The following is a 22437-nucleotide window of genomic DNA, read 5'->3' as shown; positions in this document are numbered from 1 at the left end:
TGTTAAGGCATGGATGGCTTTAAACAGAGGTCGTTGAGTTTGGTCCCTGTGACCACTATGACTTTGGCAGTAATCTAACCTTTGATAGACAGATCAATTCTGTAATCAAAACCAGTTTCTTTCATCTCTGGCTACTTGCAAAAGTGAAGCCATTCCCCTGTTTCAGAGACTTTGAGAGAGCTATTCATGTGTTCATTTAATCTCACCTAGACCACATATCCCCCATACTAGCATTCTTACAGTTGCTGCCAATTATTTTCAAATTAATTTTAAGACTTTATTATTTGTTTATATTCGCATTGCAACCTCGCAATGCGGGTGTGCAGATCCCATGATCTTTTGAACTAGTATACAACTGGTCTGTGGACCAAATGCTCCTAGCTGTACCAAGGTCCAGATTAAAGCACAGAGGAGATCAAGCCTTTGCTGTGACTGCTCCTAAACTGTGGAAGAAACTGCCCCTTCACATCAGGACCTCCTACTTTTATTTGTCTTATTTTTTATTCAAATCTTCTCAGTTCATGCTTCTTTCCTTAAATTTTGCCATGTCTTCACATGCTTTAATCTCCTTTGATTATTTTAAATGTACAGCACTTTGGTCAGCCATTGTTGTTTTAAATATGCTATATAAAAAAAATCTTTTATAGAGGTGCTCACATCTACTGATGTTCAATAAATCATGTGCATTTGATTTGACTGCAGTTATCCTCTTGGACTGCTACTGCATTTTGCCTTAATTTTTGTTAAATAAATAATGCCACTGTGTTTCATGTCACATGTTGTGTCTATCTAATGTTATATTTGCCTAATTTTAAAACCCGGTGAATATTGGGTTTTGAATTGAGTTAATTTGGTGAAAATATGAGCTTAGAACTTATAAAGGGTGCAATTTCTTTTTTACATAAGTGCATTATTTACAACAGACAAAAAAAAAATACCCCCATTTCCTTTTTTCTTAACTGCGTCTCAAGTTCTGAATCTCGTGGGACTGGAGGCTATCCCAGCTGGGTGAGAAACAGGGAAAACACACCAACTACACCAGAGGAAAACTTCAGCTGAAACAGCTGATTGATGTGTGTTGACAGTGAAACCAAAAAGTAAACTGACAGACCAGAAAACCAAAAGAATGAGAGATGGTATAAGTATGTAAAAAACAAAACGAACACCCCCCCCCACCCCCAGCATATAAAAACCAAAACAGTGACATTGCCTTGTAAAGTTAACAACAACAATTTTCCAGATAAATCTTTTCTCCTTGCACAGAGTCATTTGATCTACTGTAAGTAATAAAATATTGATTAGTGCAGTATTATTGTCTCATTTTGCATGCTTTTTTTTAAAATTCTCACAATAAGATGTGACTCAAAAAAATAAAGTTTTACAGCTACACATATTGTGAGATTGTAGTTTACACAACACAATTACTTAAAATAAAGGTATGTCACTTAGGAAGTGTGTTGATGTCTGTTATTTTAGTGAACAAAGCAAATTATAAATCATTGCCAAAATATTTCATTTTGCGATCCATCCAGTAGATGTGGTTTTGCACGATTTAGGCGTGGGCAGTTTTATATGTAAACCACATGAAAATCTGCACCTTTTTATAGACCACAGAGGACTCGGATGAAAACAACAGTTGCCTGAGAAGCAAACAACTGGCTCATCTAAATGGAAAACAACTAGCTGAAGAAGAACATTGGCAGGGACCTCAACCCAAATGGTTAAAACTGTCGTGTCCTGTAGTCTGTGTCCATCCCGCTTTTCATTGCCTTCCATTTTGGGTAATTTATACTGGAGACACGAAGGTTCACTGTTAATGTATTCTAAGTAAATTAGTGACAAAAAGACTCTTATTATGGACTTGTAGACAGGCAAAAGCACTTTAACAGACTCCAGACAATTCAGGTTTCTCTGGCTGCAACAACAAAATAATAAACTGCAGAAATACACACATTTTCCAAATTAGCACGAGTGATTCTGATGAGACTTGGCCTAGATATGTTCAGAAAAAAATCATCTGAAGTAACTGTTGATGCACTATCCATCCACTATATGTCTACATTATTGCCGAGTCAGGAACCATCCATCCAGTCTGGGGGACTCACAAGGGTGCTACACACTTTCCTAGCTGTCATGGGGTGAGAAGCATGTGTCACGGTCCCCTGGGGGGTCTAGGCGGTGAGGGGGAAGTAACAAAAGTGACCGGGTCAGAAAAAGGAGTCAAGGAGGCAAAACAGTTAAATAAAACAGTTTTATTGAAGTAGTTCAACTAAAAGAGACGGACAAGCCGCTATCACCATATAAGAAACACAAACAAAACTCAGGCGTTGGTCAATAAAGCACAAAGTCAAAAGGAAAGCGCAGCTCATTAGCTGGAAACCACAATGCACAGCTCACTAGCTGGAAACCACAATGCACAGCTCACTAGCTGGAAACCACAATGCACAGCTCACTAGCTGGAAACCACCGCAAACACTCAGCTCACTAGCTGGAAACCACCGCAAACACTCAGCTCACTAGCTGGAAACCACCGCAAACACTCAGCTCACTAGCTGTACCCACACAAAATGGCACTCTGGCCCAGAGCTCACCCTGCTCTGGGCTTAAATACCTTTAATTGCTGATGGGAGTCAGCTGTACAGGAGGGAAAGGTGGCACCTCAGGCAGGAGGTAGTGGGACACGCCCACACAGGCACCCTCAGGAGAGAGAGAGGCCCTGCTAGGGCCGTAACACATGGTACACTACAGAGTATGACAGGTTACCAATATGTTGAGGGCTAACAGAGTGACAACAATTCACTCTCATATTCACATCTATTGCCAAATTAGAAGCACCAATTAACCTAAAACATGCCTGTCCACTGTAAAAGGAAGGTGGGGTACCTGGAGAAAACCCAGCACCACAATGAGGCCCCCGCCATCCCATGGATATGAACCCAGAGCCTTCTTGCTGTGAGGCAAAAGTGGCAACCTTAATTTTCGGACACCCCTTTAGCTTCTTAGCTTTTCAACGTGAGGAACAACAGCATTTACAAATGCCTGCTTTAGAAGGTGGGTGTGGTGCCAGATAGCACAGTCACATGATCTTACATTGGTCTTTGCCTTTTCTGGTGCTGTTTTGTTTTCATTCATTAACACCACTTGGTCTGGTTTACGGTCTGTTAGGATGAAAAATCTTCCAACAGAAAAACTTTAATGTTAAAATGAATGAATGAGACTTGATTTGAAACCCCCAAATACAAACAAAACCCCATACTAGCACACTTTTACCCCTACACAAGTTATCAGGGGTCCCCGAGGATGCTGAAAGGTTAAAATAAGTTCTTTCAAACCAGTAACTGTTCACATGACAGAGCAGGCTGTCCTGAATCCAGGCATGGAAGAGAACACTTTGATAAAGATAAAATCTGGAAGGGTACACATTAAATCGCATGGCTGTGGAATAGGTTCATGAATTCATATGGATCCGATTTTAACATTACACTCATAGTTACTTGAATACTAAAAAAACTGTAGATCACAATTCTGGCTATAGGATCGACTACTCACTCTGAACTCTTTAGAAATGTTAAGTCTTTCATAAAGTTTTGCCTACTACAGTTTTTAAATAAGAAGCAAATACACCTTTACTTATTATACTACTCACTACCAATGTGAATAGCATAAAGTTATACTTTCTATACTACTATACTAGAGCTATACTGCTGAGGTGTGAAAACATCTGTGAGTGTACAAACTCAGGCTACATCATCTGAGGCCGGGGTTCTCAGACTGCTGCCTCACATTAAAAGGCAAACTTCTTCCATCTGCAAGAAGTTCCTCTGGCATTTCCTCTGTTACCCTCACGACAGTGATGAAACCAATTGGAGCACACTTTTCTGTGGTCTAATTATGCCTGTTTCAGTCATTGAGAGACCCCTGGAACCACCTTGCATGTCGGAAACGATGCTACAGGCTAATCTGTGCTTTACATTGTTAAGGTGGTGCTGAACAGACAGAACAACGTGACATCTTCAAAGTGAGACCGAGTCGATCTGCCGCAACCGCTAGTCTGCAAATTACTTTACTTTGGTCTGTGCAGACAAAGGGTACTACATCTGTGTGAAACCTTTCTAAAGCCGAGTGTAGACAAAAGAAGAAACTGCAGTTTAGGGTAAAACCATGCACAAGATTTATAGGCAATATTTCTATTACTGTTTGTTAATGTTTGTTTTGTGAAAGTTATATGGAACAAAAAAATAATAATGGCTGTTATATCATTTGTGGTCTACCCTCTTAAATGGGGACTTTTGCTGCTGCTGCCCTGCACTGATCATCCACAGGTGAAGTGAAAATTTCCTGTAAAACGTCTTCCTCCCATAGCCTGATTTCTAAACCATCCGCCAATGCTGCCAACAAGGCGTGTGAGCAGGAGGTCAGTGAATTAGTATCAAATGACTCAATCATCTGTTGGGAATGTGGAACAAAATTAGTCTGATCGCTTTTTCCTGTCAGTGTGTCATATCTGCTCAATTTACATCAAACGAACTGACTGAGGATGCATATTTTAAGAATAAATAGATCTTATAGCGGAACATGATTTGAGATCTATGTTATTCATGTGAGGGCCCTGGTGCAGTGAAAGGTAATGTGAGATTTGGCTTCTGTTCAAAGTTAAATTTGAATAAAGATTTTTTTGTCCACTTTCTTTTTAAACCAAAAAGTTGAATTTCTAATTGATAAAACATGCTGGTGCTTTAGTAGTGGGCATATATTTGTAATGTCCAAAATTTACCACACCCGTGACAAAAATCTTGCACAAAGCACAGATAAATGTCCAGAATTAAACTCAAAATCCACTGGGTAAGCAGTGTTCACTCTTCTTACAACTACACATGTTTCTTTTCCAACTATTTATTTATGAGTGACTTATGTATGTATGTATGTATATATATGTATATATTGTACTATTCTTAGTTAGTGTATTGTCTGTCTTGTCTTAATGTTGGTTTAAAATGGAACACTGTAACAAAAAATAATTTCCCCCAGGGATCAATAAAGTATTCTGATTCTGATTCTGATTCGTGCCTGATTGCTGGTGTTCGTGTAATGTCAATGAGGGACTTCACGTTTCTACACAAGCAAAACACAGTCTGATTACATGACACTCAAATATATACAGTGTGATATACCTACAGTGGGGCAAAAAAGTATTTAGTCAGCCACCGATTGTGCAAGTTCCCCCACTTAAAATGATGACAGAGGTCAGTAATTTGCACCAGAGGTACACTTCAACTGTGAGAGACAGAATGTGAAAAAAAAATCCATGAATCCACATGGTAGGATTTGTAAAGAATTTATTCGTAAATTAGGGTGGAAAATAAGTATTTGGTCACCTCAAACAAGGAAAATCTCTGGCTCTCACAGACCTGTAACGTCTTCTGTAAGAAGCTTTTCTGTCCCCCACTCGTTACCTGTATGAATGGCATCTGTTTGAACTCATCATCTGTATAAAAGACACCTGTCCACAGCCTCAAACAGTCAGACTCCAAACTCCGCCATGGCCAAGACCAAAGAGCTTTCGAAGGACACCAGGAAAAGTATTGTAGACCTGCACCAGACTGGGAAGAGTGAATCTACAATAGGCAAGCAGCTTGTTGTGAAAAAATCAACTGTGGGAGCAATCATCAGAAAATGGAAGACATACAAGACCACTGATAATCTCCCTCGATCTGGGGCTCCACGCAAGATCTCATCCCGTGGGGTCAAAATGATCATGAGAACGGTGAGCAAAGATCCCAGAACCACACGGGGGGACCTGGTGAATGACCTGCAGAGAGCTGGGACCAAAGTAACAAAGGTCACCATCAGTAACACACTACAACGGCAGGGAATCAAATCCCGCAGTGCCAGACGTGTTCCGCTGCTGAAGCCAGTGCATGTCCAGGCCCGTCTGAAGTTTGCCAGAGAGCACATGGATGATACAGCAGAGGATTGGGAGAATGTCATGTGGTCAGATGAAACCAAAGTAGAACTTTTTGGTATAAACTCAACTCGTCGTGTTTGGAGGAAGAAGAATACTGAGTTGCATCCCAAGAACACCATACCTACTGTGAAGCATGGGGGTGGAAACATCATCCTATGGGGCTGTTTTTCTGCCAAGGGGACAGGACGACTGATCCGTGTTAAGGACAGAATGAATGGGGCCATGTATCGTGAGATTTTGAGCCAAAACCTCCTTCCATCAGTGAGAACTTTGAAGATGAAACGAGGCTGGGTCTTCCAACATGACAATGATCCAAAACACACCGCCCGGGCAACAAAGGAGTGGCTCCGTAAGAAGCATTTGAAAGTCCTGGAGTGGCCTAGCCAGTCTCCAGACCTCAACCCCACAGGAAATCTGTGGCGGGAGTTGAAAGTCCGTGTTGCTCGGCGACAGCCCCAAAACATCACTGCTCTCGAGAAGATCTGCATGGAGGAATGGGCCAAAATACCAGCTACTGTGTGTGCAAACCTGGTAAAGACCTATAGTAAACGTTTGACCTCTGTTATTGCCAACAAAGGTTATGTTACAAAGTATTGAGTTGTATTTTTGTTATTGACCAAATACTTATTTTCCACCCTGATTTACGAATAAATTCTTTACAAATCCTACCATGTGGATTCATGGATTTTTTTTTTCCACATTCTGTCTCTCACAGTTGAAGTGTACCTCTGGTGCAAATTACTGACCTCTGTCATCATTTTAAGTGGGGGAACTTGCACAATCGGTGGCTGACTAAATACTTTTTTGCCCCACTGTATGTTAGTGCTGTGAAAAATTAATTAAAAAAATCTTGTGATGTCTGTCAACTCTTATACGTGTGTACTACAGGTGCACAGCACACACCCTTTACCACTGTGTGTGTCTCATCTGCGGTTTACTGAACATCTAACGGCTAGCTGCTCGCTCTGGAGAAAGAAATGGTGTTTGACTGCTTTTCAAAAGAGGCTTTTATATGAGCTTCGTGTCTGGTGTGTTCAAATTTGAAAAAGAACAGGAGGCTGACCAGCTGACAGGCAATTAGTGCTGACTTGGCACTGGTTAACCTTAAAGCTGTTTTTTGAGTCATTGAGGGAAAAAAGTCTATAATCATCATTCAGGATGTTGTAATTGAAAATGATGCATACACCTCGTCTGCTTTCTATTTTTGAGGCCTTAGAGCAATAGATTCCCAGCATACTGTACAAGTGACGGCCATAGTTAAAAAATGGCACACATCAAAAACTTTCTGTTCCGGTTTGCCCGGTGTCTGTTCAGCAGCTGTTACCCTGCACAGCTTTAATAATATTATATGAACTGTGGATGGAGTGAAAGTTCACAAATGAAATAGACATGGAGGTAGAGGATTTGTAGGTTTCCACTACCATAGGCCAGTCTAATCTGAAATGTATCAGAAGCTAGAGCTATTCTGTTTTATGAATACGAATAAATGGGTGGGCTACTGGTGTAAACGGTACTACTTTAACCTCTTCACATCCAGCAGGTCACAGGATCTACGATTAGGAGGAGGATTGGAGTTAGGGTGGGGCTTTGTTTTAGCTCCACACCCTAAACGAGTTGTTGTGACCTGGATGGAGATTAATCTTTGCCAAAAATGTGAAAATAAAATGTGGAAAAGTCATGTTTCAAACATGATGGGACTCACAATCACCTGGGTGTTAAACTTTGAACCACTGTAACTCCTTCAACATCCTTAGGTTAAGAGTGCAGGTCACAAAAATGAGGCAAGTCATGGTTAGGCAGGCCGTTTTACCAAGGGCAGTGCATTTAGGCACTAAAACTAAAAAACACCTTGTGAGTAATGATGCACATGACATTTGACGAAATGCCCTGATGCAACACCTCAGAATGAGATCACACTAGACAGCCCAGTCTCATTAATCACATAACCCAGTGAGCCACGCACCAAAGGGCACATGCCAAATGACATGTGGCCTAACTGAAACATGCCAGCAGATTCAACAAAACCACCTTACTCTTCACCCCAGGACTGAAAATGGCCAGTGATGCAAAAATAATGAGCCGAAACTAAATAAGCTAAATAAGCTGACTGGATGCAGAGCTTCATTTCCTAAATGATCAACAATGAACAGTGAGCACTGAAAAAAACAAAACAAACTTCATACTTTTAAACAACACATGAACTGTCTCTATGGATCAACAGAAGCATTTGTCACTGAGAGGCAATGAACACTGCAATACAGTGGTCTCAGAATACCAAGAAGAAAGTCAAAAGAATAAGTGTTTCACATATAATAATCATGTAATCCTTATTCAGCATACGCATGTGGGATAGATTAGGGTAGCAGAATAAAGTCCCATAATTTACCAAGTCAAATTATAAAGGTGAATACATACAAGAGCAAGAGGAGATCTAATAGTAGAAGAGATTTCATTTCAAAGAAGTTTAATTCAATTTGTTTAATCGTTTGTGTAACTTAATGTGGGTCTGTTTTATTGTTGAGTTTTAAAGATAAACCTATTAGTGGGAAAAACTCCAACCATCTTGAAATTGGTAGATAATGTTAAACAGTTTATGATTTACTGCTGCCAAATAATTCAGTTGGATAAACACCAGCCAGACATCTACACCAATGACAAATTACAGAGAAATAAGTGAACTTACCCAAGCCTGTCCTCTTCCTTCTTCCTCAGATCAAAATCTCTCTGGACAACTTCCCACACATGCTGAGCCTCCTCATCTGTGAGCTTGGAAAGATCAAGCTTCTTGCCTGCAGTGCTGCCAGGCATGATTGTGAACCTGATGCCTGCAAACTAGCAATCTCCCTGGTTTTGGGCTGTAACAAACAGAAGTAGTTTAAGTCATTAGTCAGCATTAATAGCACCCCGTGGCATATAACAATATAGGAACATTTCTGCATGCATTGTAACGTTTAAGATAAACTCTGAATGATGAGGTTTATAGCATGACATGTGAGTGATCAAATTCTATCACATTCTTTGGGGTTGATCACGTCATGTTTATTAGTGCAAGCTAAGTGTTTAAAACAGATTTTTTAAACAAAGTTTGCATGTAAATGTCCCTGCAAGTCCAACGTACGTGTGAGTGGAGAGTGGAAGTGGAATTTAATAAACAGCTTTCTGAACTGACTCACTGAACTCAGTTTGCAAAATCTAACCAAACAGCACAGGTCGTGGATATGCATTACATATCCTGTCTCACTATTGTATGAGAAAAAGATTGTTTTAATATTAAAGGTCAGGTTCAGATTTATTAAGTCATCCCTGCATGTGCTGAAAATGTTCTCTTCCTATAGTGGCTACAAAAAGACATATGGGACTGAATCTAGAGAGTTGCACCAGTTCCAGATGCCAGCTTTGGCTTTAAAAAGCATTGTTGCATATGATGAGGTTCAGGCTGTATTTATGCCTTGTGTCACCAGTCTACACTGAACACTTTAGGCCCCTTAATACCAATCACTTGAGGTTTGAATGCCAGAGCCTGTCAGATAATTGCTGCTAACCATGTGCATCTCTTTGTGGTAACAGTTCACTGTCTTCCGATGGCTTCTACCAGCATGAGAATGTGTCATCTCAAACTAATTTCATGAACATGACCTTAATCTTAGTAGACTGTGCCTCCCCAGTGATTAGATTTAAATCCAGTAGAATCAGGAATATGCTGGAACAAATCTGGACAAATGACAAATGAAGTTCATGCAATCAACAAGAACTTCAGATTTCTTTTTGTTGAATCCATGACACTTAGAGCTGAGGCTATTTGAGAGTAAAGAAAGGCCCAACCTAGCATTTGCAAGGTGTTCGCATGGAGTGAATACTTGACCAACTATTACAGTTTTTAAGATCCACCAGGTCAACGTCAACCCAGCTAGTGTGTGTGTCCTGTTTGTTTTAGCCACAATGCTAAATGGGCAGATTTACAGAAAGAAATGAATTCTCATACGTTTTGGAATTGGAGTGTTTCCTGTTTAAAGAGCTGTTTTTTTCTACTTGGGTAGTTTATACAGGTGACGTTCTATACAAACTGAGTACATGTTAACTAAAACCTAAGCCTGTAATCCTCAATGGGTTGCAAAGACCCAGTAGACCACAGATGTTAAAGTTTGGTTTGCAAACTCCACTGGAAATGTAAGCAAATAAACCTGAATGTGGGCTACTAGAAACTAAAAGCAAAAACACTTTTTGTCGCAGGGGGCATATATTCTGTAAAGTTGGGCATTTTAATGATTTTTACGGCAGTCTGTGGTGACTGACTTGCTTTTGGAGTTAGCTTCAAATGTCCAATAGAAGAACTGCAGTCTTTGTCACTTTCAAACCTCCAGGGCTTGTTGCTTGGCTTTAACTGATACTGATACTAATACTGCACTCCACCCTATAGTGATTACTTTTGGCAAATGTCAAAATGCTCTAAGGTTTCAAGGCCTCAAAATGGGACTTTACTCTACAGTATAGTACATTTACTTCCTGTCTTCATAGAAAAGCTTTATTGTGTTTGTGAGTCACTCAAGCTGTCACTCAAGAGCTGAAAACAATGTCCTATGGGGAAATCTACTGTCAAGTTCATTTTTCACTGTTTTGCCCAAACATATGAGACCACTATATTAAGAGCTTAAACCTTCTCAACCACATGGATCTGTCCTGTGATCCAGAAAGGTTTGGCACAGCTCAACAATTACATCACTGCAGGATTTTAATCAAGTTTCTGTTATAATGGAGCCTCGACAAAATATTTCACATGGTTCGGTTTCAGAATGCATTACTTTCAGAGGATGAGGTAAGGCCACTCAAGCTGACAGAATGATACACATAAATAAGTGAAGGAATGTTCCGGATGGTCACATAATTGTCTTGTTTTCCAGAGGCCATGCAAGAACAACTCTTCCATCACGTGACTGGCCAACCAAATCTAATTTCTCCTTGTGCAAGTGGGCAGTAATGTTAAAAACAAGCGCGCCAGTTGAGAGAAAAACAAGTTTCATTGAAATGGTAGAATATGAACACATCATTTCTCACAGTTTTCCCACAGTTAAACTCTTACATGTTAACAGGCGAGCTATGCTACCTCTACGTGTATTTGTTAAGTGGGTGTGAGCTACTGATTTCGCTGTGCTGTATTAAGTAAACATTGTAAAGAAGTGAATAAGAAGATTAAAAATTCCCAAAAGCAATCAGTATGGCACTTTACTTTTAATAATCCTATTTTCTGAGGTCTGTAAACTGAACATATTCTGAAATGAAATTCAGGGAAATTATTGTTCCTGCAATGTATTCAACAGGTGCAGGTGATTTGCAGCAATCCTTATGTTTGCAAAGGGAAGGTTTTACAGCAGGTTTGGAGACATTAATCCTGGGATAGTTTTGCTCTAAGAAACTGTAGTGATAGCAAACAAGTTCTTTATTTCTCATAAAGTCAGTTTACACTCTTTGCAACCTATGCTACCTCTGAGGAGATTAAAGGAAATTGACTTTAAAAAACATAAAAGATGTGTCTTTCATTAAAAGTTAAAACTTTTCAAGACATACATTTGCCCCAATGACACAAGTTAAAACCCTGACAATTAAAGTAACACGATTCTTACAAATCAGGAGATATGAACACATTAACAAGACACTGACTTACCTTTGTGGTGGTTTAGTTGCCTCCTCTAAAGGCAGACAAAGCTGACTGCAGGGCAAAAACTAAGTAGCAGACAGCAATGCTAATCACATGTCTTGTTAACCAAGAGGAAGAAAAGCCGGGGAGACAGCCTCCTCTCCGCCTTCTTTGACTTTACTTCAAAAGGTCTGGCTTTAAGCTTGCCCTCCCCCCAGGCCTCATCCATAGCATTATTCAAATATACTGGACCTGCTATTTTGTCAGGAAAGTAGCTCAATAATGGTAATCAATCAATTTGCAAGCAATTATTTGGGAGCATTAGATCACAAGGACGGTCAGAACATGCTGTGATCGGGAGGTTATACTATAGCCAGTCACATGCAGTGGATCCTGAGTTAGATGAGAAAGTGTGATGCATGACTACAGAGCTATTAACCTTACTTAATTAATACCCGATATCCTCCATTATAGTTTTGAAAAGAAAAACACTTGATCTTCTAACATGGGAAAAAAAGCAACCCCCCCCAAAAAAGCATCACTGCTGTTAATAATTGATGCATTGCCGTGTTTAAAGAGTACTTAGAAACACAACATAGTTGTAGGCCTGTTATTAACACAGCAGGTGGATCAGTTTTCTTTGTCAGAAAGCTATCAGGTTCAAGTACAAAGCCAAACATTTTATGCTTTGAGCTACAACTTGGAAGTGCTTATTTTGTGTTGAAATCATTACAGTCACACGATTTTGGAGAAACTTCTCATAGATGATGATGAGAATGTACAAAGACAAGATGATTAGGTAAAGCATCCAACTGAATGTGAAAATCAACAGGGACTGAACTGAGAGGATCTCTCTTTGGTAATACATTTATGTCATTCTCCTCTTATAAACATAGGATTTTCTCCCATTCCTTCCCTCAGCTCATGTGTGTATTACCAAAAGGGCTGATTTGAGCCATGTGACAGGTTCAGCAATCCAATTTTCTTGTTTGTGCAACCACTAGTCCCTATAAGTTCCCTGTGCAATAAATAAACATGAACACAGTATTTTTTTTGCACTTCACATTTTTGTGACTTTATTACATTCCAGTGGGTGGATCCATATATACATACAGTAGTTTCTTTCAAGACATGGAAAGGCTGAGCTAGCCCAATATGCACATTACATACTAGAATAACGTTTGGCTTATAAAAAATTGTCTGTTCAAAGATGAGCCAAATTTGGAACAATTTGAATATACACCAGCAATTATTGAACTGAAGAGGACTTTAATTGCCCATGATGGGCTTACTCTTACAGGCTTAGCGGCCGGTCTTTTGATCTGGACAAATGTGCATTCCCTACACAGTTGGCAAGTGGTTTCTGCCAGTCATATATATAGGCATAGGAATATGGTGCAGCACAGAAAACCTTGTGACTGTTTTGGTCACTATCATTTTGATGCGGTTACATGTAGTTTGCGACTTGTCTGCCAACACTTGATAAGTGTGGGAATGAAACTGAAAAATGTGACACAAATGGAGACATTTGCCTTAAAAGTAAAAGCTTCACCTTTTCAAGTGTTTTAGTTGCAGGGGCAAAGGCCAGCCCTATAGAAAAGGTTGTTGGGACACAATTAAGGAATGTTTTGGAGATGATCAATATTCCTCACAAATTTCATTCTTATTTCAGAAAGTTAAGAAATCCAGTGAAATTGCTCTACTAAAAGTCTCAAATTACATTTTGATGGCTGCAGATAAGCAGATAAGGTAAGGGATCAGTCCTTGTTTTGCTTGACCTCAGCTCAGCCTTTGATATCATTAACCATCAGATCCCGATCCATACGTTCAACTGCATGATAGGAATTTCCAGCCCTGTTTTGGATTGGTTCATTTCAAACTATTTGGTTTTCGTGGGAAGCTTTTGGTGAGTGTTGCTTGTCTAACATATGGCATTCCTCAAGGATCTGAAAGTCCTTTGTTATTTATATTGTATATTCTCCCATTAGGTCATAGTATAGTAGTATAGTCAATTCTTAATATTTGTTTGCAGATGACATTCAACTATATCTCTCTTTTAAACCTCACAAATTGACAAGTTATCCATTTTAAATGATGGCAAATAACTTTTTGCCACTTAACAGAGTGACAAATTATCACTCCTGAAACATTATTGGCAAAATCAAATAGTGATTGGGGTCCTTTTCATCCTGTCTGAAAGATAACATGTGGAACCTTGGGTTAACTTTTTATCAGCCTTTGACATTTGATGCTTATATTAAGCCTCTAAAATGCTGTTTTTTTTGGTTTTGTTGTTGTTGTTTTTCATTAAAGAAATACTGTTGAGCTAAGAACTGTCTCAAAAAATGAACTGGAGATACCTGTATACTCTTTCATCTCCTCTTGCTTGGACTTTTGGATTATGCACTTCTTGTCTGAATAAAGCATCTATTAATCATCTCCAGTCTGTTAAAAATGCCGCTGTAAGGCTTTTAACTCACTCTCATAAGTCTTCGTGTATCACCCTGCTTTTAAAGCTTTTGCACTGGCTTCCTGTCAGGTTTAAATTTCAGTTTTTCCTTTATCGACTTATGAGGTTAGGCCCCCGCCTATAATATGGAACTGCTCCGAGTCTGTTTCGCCGCACCCTTGACTCTGTGACATGTTTTAAAAGCAGCTGAAATCCCAACTGTTCATATAGGCATTAGGGTGGTGTTTGTGTTTTGTGTTGTGTTGCTTGATTTATGTGTATTCACTTTGCCTTTGATACCGGCTAGTTGTATCAATTTACCTCAGTAAAGCACTTTGTGACTGTTGCTTGTGTTAAAAAGTCCTACAAAAAGAAAGTTTATTTATTAACTTATAGTGAGTTATTATACTAATACTTTGTTACATATGGTGACAAATGAATGCAGAAATGTCTAGCAACAATGCTGTAAGTTTAAAATGAATCATCCTCTAACTTTTCGTACAATTGAATAAACACAACCTACACTGTGTTTATAAATTCCTCTCATCTTCTGTATTTAAATGGACACGATGGCGATCTTTCAAAATCTGCTCAGATGGATGCAATTAAGGTCACATATTTAAAACAAACTAAGCAGCCTTAATAAACACCAGTAAATACCATTAATTTTTCACTTGATGTTTGAACTATCTCAGCTGTATTTACCTTTTGAAATTTAATTGTCTTATCTGACAAATGCTACCATTTGTTGCGAGATAAATAAAATTCAAGAAGCTGGTTTTAATGAGTTTAATTCTACCAATTTTGTAATCAGTTAGCAATAATTTGCAAGTATGTGTGTCTGTGTTGCATAGAAGGTATATGATGGATTTAGTTTGAAGTCAATGCAAAAGTGCCTTAAACATGCATTGTTTATAATCACCAGCAGGGGGAGACACATGGAGAGCAGAAAATAGGGACGTAGCTTCAGGGTCTAAAAAGTGAATTCAATCTGGAAGCACACTGAACTTGCATTCTTTTCAAAGGGACAACTTCTCTGACCATCTGCCATGATCTAATTTTGTGTCACACAATAAAAACAAACAAACAAAAAAAAAGAGCAACAACAAAAATCAGATCTGTAAATTTTATTTATTCTACATGGAACTCTGAGATAATGCCCTATAGTGTCATCATATGTGTTGTGTGTCAGGCAGGATTGGACCTAAATGCAGGACTCTCAGAGACGGGACTTAAACTCTAAACACAACTTTATTTGCTGGAGAAACTTGTCATAAGAAATTAACTTTATAAAATAAACCAAAAACCTCAAACATGAACTAGAAACTAAACTGGACTTGCTAGAATTTCACCAGGAACACACAGCACAGAGCGGGTATACATGGAGGTTAACGACACAACACAGAGCAAGGAAAACACAGGGCTTTAATACAAGAGGCAGTAACGAGGGAATGGGAAACAGGAGGGAACACAGCTGTGCCCAATCAAACATAATGAGACCAAGGGGAAGCAAAACTGAAAACATAGACACAGGACACAGACTGTAGAACAGGAAAAATGAGACAATTCACAAAGACGCAAACTAGACAGTAAGATATAGAAACATGACAGACCTGGAAAAAAAGGAAACATGAAGCACAGAGACAAAAAATAACCAGACGTGAAACACGGAGAAGGTACAGAAAACTGAAACTGGAAGCAGGAAATTTTTTTTAACATGAACAAAAAACCATCAAGAGAACTCAAAACCAGGAATAACAATAATCAAGGGTTATAAATTAAACACAAACACAAAGCACTCGGTGGCAGCTGTTTTTCCTAATGACTTTATGAGCTTAATAGCTTATTAGGTTAAAATTAAACTGAGTATGTTATGATGTGCCTTTTAAAAATTAAGGCCTTTACCGGAGTAAAAAAATAAAAAATAAAAAATTGTTTTATCAACAAATTCCTACAACAGTCAATTAAACAGGTTATGCTTTGCTGGCAACTTATGTCTTAACTTCAATGGGACTTGTGTTCATGTCATGCTGGATGTGTCTATCTTTTTATACAGTCTATTTTGACATCACCACAATAGACAGTTTAATCAGTAAATCATATGTTAAAGTACTGTCTTTATTTAAGCCATGTTAGCTAACAACATTGATTAGATCAAGGTATGGAAATGGCAGCTCTTAACAACCTACTAGTGTGTGGCCTTTATTTAATTTAGTTTTAAGACATTTTTTGTTGAGTGAGTCCCAAAAAAATAATAATATTCATGTATCCTACAAATGCATCAGCATTAAAAAACAAACAACCAAAAATAAACAACTTGTAATCATATGGACTGCCCTCTTCTGGTCATTAGAAAGAATGCATATTTAAGGCAATTGCACATCAGCTTCACTTTTTAAATGTAGAAGAAGTCTTTTTATATACAGTTTGTGATAAATACCTCTTACTGCATTTATTCCACTTTAAGTTTTAAGTTTTAACTGAAGCCACAGAGATCATGACCCCATTTAGCCTTTTTAAAAATCTGGAATGAAAAACTGAAAACAAACTATTTGAAAGAGTGAAAGAATTTCTCCTTATGCCTCTTCTCACTATTGTTTGAATTTAGGCCCATTTTGATTAAGAATTTACTTTGACATGGACCTGTTGATTATCTCTTCCTGGTTTTTCAGGAGTTCTGGGCCTTGTTTCCTGTACACACTGGAAAGCATGTAGGGAAAGGTCCTGTTTTCAATGCTGCGATAAGCCTGTAACAGCAGGAAACGTACTCAGATGCCCTGGAATTTAAGGGAGTCATGCCTTCACTGAAAGTTTTTCTCTATATTAAATTGAAAGTTGATGAAGTATCAGCTGAGTCTCTGTGTCCAAGTGTGTGTGTGTGTGTGCGTGCATGTGTGCATGTGTCCATGGACCTCATCATGTGTTGCTGGGTCTTTTTTACATGCTGCACTACTTTGTCTTGTGTTTTTCTGAACAGATACAAACTTCAAGTCATCTTGGCTTTTAGTTAGCTTAAATAAATGGTCGTGACAGTGCTAAGTTCTTAGAATATAATCCAAAGCATGCAGCATCACATTAATGACTAACTTGAACTAACTGGATCATCTCTGAGTTGAAGTTTTAACCTGTTTTTGCAGTTTTCTTTCTGCTTTGTTATGATATTTGTCTCTGTCCACTGGGGATATGAATTATTGAGAACAATTTCATCTTCCTTGTGTTAATGTATTCACAATTAGGCTAACCGTATCTGTAGATAGATAGATAGATGGACAGACAGATTGAAGCCAGAGGGGACGTTTTTGTGCTACAGGAGCATGAAAAAAGAGTTTGAGTAAAAATAGTACAGCCAAAAACAAACAACAAATACATAACACAGTTAAAATAAAAGTGTCACCAGTGCCTGGTAAGGAATTTATATATTTACAAATGTGATTAAAGAAACAGGTAAAAATAATGTTAGTTAAAAACAGTAAAAGTAAGCCTGACATTGTGTAAGAGAGAAGTGCAAATTGCATTAAAAACAATATGTACACTATAAATGTAAGAAAACTAGTTGCATGAAGTTAAAACACAAAAATATCTTTGTAATCTTATGCCTCACCTGTCACATCCTGTGACAGGTGAACAAACCTGATACTGGTAGGAATGATTTCCTGAATCAGCCTGAGAAGAAGGAGCTCTGCTGCCTCAGAAGTGTTGGAGTGGAGCAGGTGTGATGGGGTTTCCATGATGGAGAGTAGTTTGTTCACTGACCTCCTGACCCTCACTGACTCAAACGCCTTCATATTCTGACCAGTGATGAGTCCAGCCTTGTGGATCAGTTTGTTGATCCTGCTGGCATCTCTGGCACTAATGCTGCCCCCAGACAACAGCAAAATAGATGCCACTCGCTACCACAGACTGCTGGATGATTTCCATTATAGTTTCAGTTGTTTCTCATATATTTCAGAGTTTTTCTCTTGTATACATTTGTGATTTTTTATGTCAGTTTGGCACTTTGATTCATAAATTTGGCAGTTTATGTTCTAACATACACTAACAACTTTAATATATATATATATAAAAAACTTAATTAAACTAATTTATGCACTTCTCTTTGTTGTTTATTTCTTAGAATTTGAATATGGAAATTTGTACTGACATCATGTCCGTCATCAGATTCAGCCAGCAGACAGGGAGTGAGCACAATCCTTGTTTGCATCAGAAAGGTTTGTGGTTCTGTTTCCAGAATTTAGCATTAGATGGTAAAATAGGAGCCCACTTTTATTATGAGTGTTAATATTGCGGTCACTGTCTTTTCACTTAGTGAATTTTTATTGAATCATTCTTAAGTAAAGTAAGACCAAGATTAGAATAAAGATATTGTAATGTTAAAAGGTTCTTTATGCACTTTCTAATGGGAAACACAGCGCAGCAGTAGTTTTATGGGAATCCCCTGTTTTAAGACTGCAGAGGCTTTAGCTGGAAAAGTTTCCTTTCACACATCCAGCTGGGCACTGCTGGCTGTCCTTGCATTTTTTTCTTATGTGAAATCTGTTTGGACCAACTGACAAAGGCTCATTCTAAAGGCAGTTTTAGTGCTGCAGTCACATAATCCACACAACAGAGAGTGAAAAAAATCTCCCTTTCCATTTCCTTTTTTGCATGAATGTTTTTGTACTTTTGTGTCACATATTTGGAGTGTAAAAAAATCCAGAGGTATTTTACTTAACCTCTGACTGTCCTCTTTAGAAAAACTACAGGCTATGTTATTTAAGCAAATTCCCAAAAAGGAATCAACGCAGAAGCGATGCGACTTGTGAATTTTGTTTGTCTAAAAGAAAAACAGAAGATTTGAACATGTGACTTGGTTTGATTACTGTTTCCAGCCAATGACCACGGTTTCCTTAAATCCTGGCCGCAGTTGTTCCAAAAAGCCCTAAACCGAACCAAAATGATGGTGTGTCAGATTCGTAAACAGTTTTATTTTTTGTTGACATGTCAGTAAAAAAAATGATGTCATCGGTTTGTTCCCGGCATCTGGACAGCATTTACAAAAGGTGTTTTTGTCATTTGGTCTGCAGCACCCACACTCTGGTGCTAAAATGTTTAATTTAAAGATACTTTGTCTTGTTAAGTATGCTGTCAAGTGTGCTGCTCAGCCTCTCTTTCTACACTGCTTAGGGAAAATGAATCATACCTTTTTAATGCACTCTGGGACTCATAAGCCTCTGAGCGTTCTTATGCTTGTTATCGTGCAATAGTTGGAAGAAGCTCTCAGTATGATCGATCATGTAATACACTCCACAAAGTAAGTCTGAAGTTTTGGGAAATGCCCCAGCTTTCTTCTCTTTGCTTTCATATGACTGAACATTATCTTATTGGTAAGTATAAAACTATTGTCCCTTTTTAAATTGTTTTAATTACACCAGAGAAAGTCCTTTATCTTTATGAAGACCTGGCAGTTGACACCAGCAGCTCTTAACGTTAGATGTAGCACAATCACAAATTACATCAAAACCTTTAAAAGTTTCCTTTTACTTCAGCAGCATGATGATGCATGAACGGCCCTGATTCAAGGTCTGGCTATTGTCAGTAAGACTAGAAAAGTGTTGTTTGAAACCCTACTCTGATAGATTTCAGAATTCTGGGACCTCTTACTGCTCATTTGTTACTGTTCAGTAGATCTCCAATCAAACTTTAAGTCTTTACGTGCCACAAATCTCTTGCCTAGAGATTCTAGAGGTTTGGATACAGATTACTGTGCAATACAAGTTTAAAGCTGAAAGTGGTGTGGTGCAAGATGCATGAACATCCAGTTAACACAGTGACGTTGGAAAATCTTTGTCTTCTGTATCCGGGTATCCTTTGGGTCCACTGTTCCCACCAATGCTTCCTCCAAAAGCACTGGGTTACTGAGAGCAACAGATGTGTGCAGCATCATGTTCTTTCCAAGTTATCTGGTAAGAGGATCAAGGCCAAAAAATCTTCAGCAGTGATCAGTCTGTGGGTGCACTTAAAATTGTAAAGCTGGCAAGAAACCACTGAAGGGTTGAAGGGACTGAAAGAAAAAATATGGCCTCATCCCTTGGAGAGGATTAGGAGGCTGGCAACAACTTTCTGTAGTGACTGCAGATGGAGACATTTTTCTTGATGAGCCATGAATAAATGGAGTTACACTAATGAGGCAATTGCTGCATGAATCAGCTTCTCCATGTCTGCAAATACAAAGAGCCGATATGACTTGAAAGATACAATTGTTATACAAGCACAGTGGGCCTCAGACCAGCATAATTAGGATTTTTGGATTATCACAGCTCTGACAAACACTTTCATTTTTTATAGTATACAATGTTCAGCTGGTGAGAAGAGTTTTCATTAGCTTTCAGCTTGACTGCATCATCTGTCTGAGGAAATTGGCAAATTCTAATATTGTTCACAGCAAGCTGAAGAGCCACTTAGAAATGAAATGTTCCTTCTCAAAAGACACTTAACTTCAAAACGGTGATGACGGTGACTGAACCAGACAAACAACTTGGTGCACTGTGTGAAAGTGTACAATAAGCTGATAGCGGGTTATTGCATTGCAAAAAAGTAAGATTTAAAACATATACCACATTCAAAACAGCCTTCATCTGCCAGTACATTTAGAAGAAGACAGTGAAGAAGACATGATTGTTAGAGCTGAGAATATCTTGGACAGATTGCCAGTCACAGGAAGATAAGACAAAGTGGGTACACCTGGATGAAATCTATCAAGATACTGGGAGAACATTCACAATTTCTCTACACGGATAGTCACCATCTATCCAGGATATTTAAATCATGATGGCAGGATTGCAATGAACCAAACTATCTTGTATTAACATCCATCTTACCTCACATACCAACTTTGGTTAACTATGACCCACCTTCCCTGTTAAATTTTCATGTACAATAAAAGATTGTTGGTAGGTGGACTTATTATTTTAATTTTTTCTAATTTCTTAACTGATAAATAAAGTGTCTGTTATGACCACGTTTAAATCAATGAACAGTGATTTAAATGCAGGCTAAATTTTAGTGAGGAAAATTATCGAGAGCAGAATAATTTATAGAAAGTCCCTTACATTTGTCAACTGTGACAACTGTGGCAACATTAAACGACAGTCCAAAAAGTTATGGTGATCAGTTAGAAACACGAAGAAAAACATAAGGAACAATGGAAATGCCGTAAGTCATGAGATAAAGACAATCTAGTTACTTGCAGGAGAAAGAGAGGGGGATTATAGACACCAAGTAGAAGCAGAAGTGACAAATTCAAGACAGTTGAAAATATTGAGGGTTGGGCAGACAGTTAAGCAGTAGGTAGGACTGACAGAGGTAGGAAGTAAAGCTGACAGCAGGATAAAGAGACCAGGAATTGTCACGGCTCAGTCGCCAGCAGTGAGGAACAGACTCAAAAGCCATGAAGGCTCAGAGCTAAGAATCCAGAAAACTTTATTTACAAAGAGGTGGAAAACAAAATGACCAAGTACTAACGCTATGAACCAGGTTAGAACAAAAACAGGTACTGTGATTAGCAAGCTAGAATACAAGAGACATGAGCTATGAAACACTAGTGCAGGAAGGCTGGGAACATGAACTTAACAACTGGCTGGGCTTGGCAGGGAAACTGTGGCTTGAGAGTTGATGGACTAGGAACAGAAGGAAAAGGGAATCAGGGTGGTCTTGAGAAGTAGTGAGCAAAGTCCAGATGAAAATGTCAAAAGTCTTTTGAAACAACTGTATGATGTATCTTGTTCTTGTACTGTCTCTGTGCCTTTCAAAAACATAAATGAAAAAAAAAAGAAAATGTTAAAAGTCTTACGCATTGGAGGAGCTGGACGGGGAAAGGCGAGTGGTTGTGGTCTGGGTGAGTCCAGTGAGGATTGAGCCTGAGGTTCCAAGCAGTGAAGCTCATGACCATGGGTCACTGGTTAACTGTTAAAATGCTCATCAGCTCAGGTTAAAGGCAAGTGTTTATTATGTGATCTAGATATGATGGGTATAATGAATTTTATAGTTGGCTTTAAACACTTTGAAACTTTAATTAATTTTCTCATCAGCAACCTGGAAACACTCCATTGTTGTTGATGTTCTAGCTTCTTCTTTTGGCTCCCTATACACTGTTAAATGTAATTAGTTTCCAGAAATGTAAATTTTTTTTTTAAACTCGTTGCCTTAAAAAGAAAAATTAAGTACTGTTTACTTAAGATGATTAAGTTAGGGCAACCCACATGTTGTGAGGGGTTGCCACAGCAGATGCCTGCACCTTACCCTATGCCCTACAGCCCCATCTGTCACATCAACTCTCACTACATCAATAAATCTCCTCAGCTCTTCCTCTTTTGCCCCTGCCTGGCAGCTCCATCTTCAACATCCTTGGTCCAG

The 22437-nt window shown here is 38.7% G+C and overlaps 1 protein-coding gene across 5 annotated transcripts in view; it reads right to left on the bottom strand.

Moving 5' to 3' along the window:
• Positions 1-11741, bottom strand: part of mlphb (melanophilin b) — a 44075-nt gene extending 32334 nt beyond the window's left edge. For all 5 annotated transcript variants that reach the window (XM_080290317.1, XM_080290319.1, XM_080290318.1 and 2 more), the window contains exons 1-2: positions 11625-11741; positions 8649-8820 (exon numbers count right to left, since the gene is read on the bottom strand). In XM_080290317.1, the coding sequence (XP_080146443.1) occupies positions 8649-8773 (125 nt within the window). In that variant the 5' untranslated portion in view covers positions 8774-8820; positions 11625-11741. The remainder of the gene's footprint in view (positions 1-8648; positions 8821-11624) is intronic.
• Positions 11742-22437: the final 10696 nt, after the last annotated feature.

Source organism: Astatotilapia calliptera, chromosome 16 (genome assembly GCF_964374335.1).
Source record: "Astatotilapia calliptera chromosome 16, fAstCal68.1, whole genome shotgun sequence".
In the NCBI taxonomy this organism is placed as follows: Eukaryota; Metazoa; Chordata; class Actinopteri; order Cichliformes; family Cichlidae; genus Astatotilapia; species Astatotilapia calliptera.
Note: the sequence above shows the minus strand (reverse complement) of the source record. Positions and strands in the feature narration are given on the sequence as shown.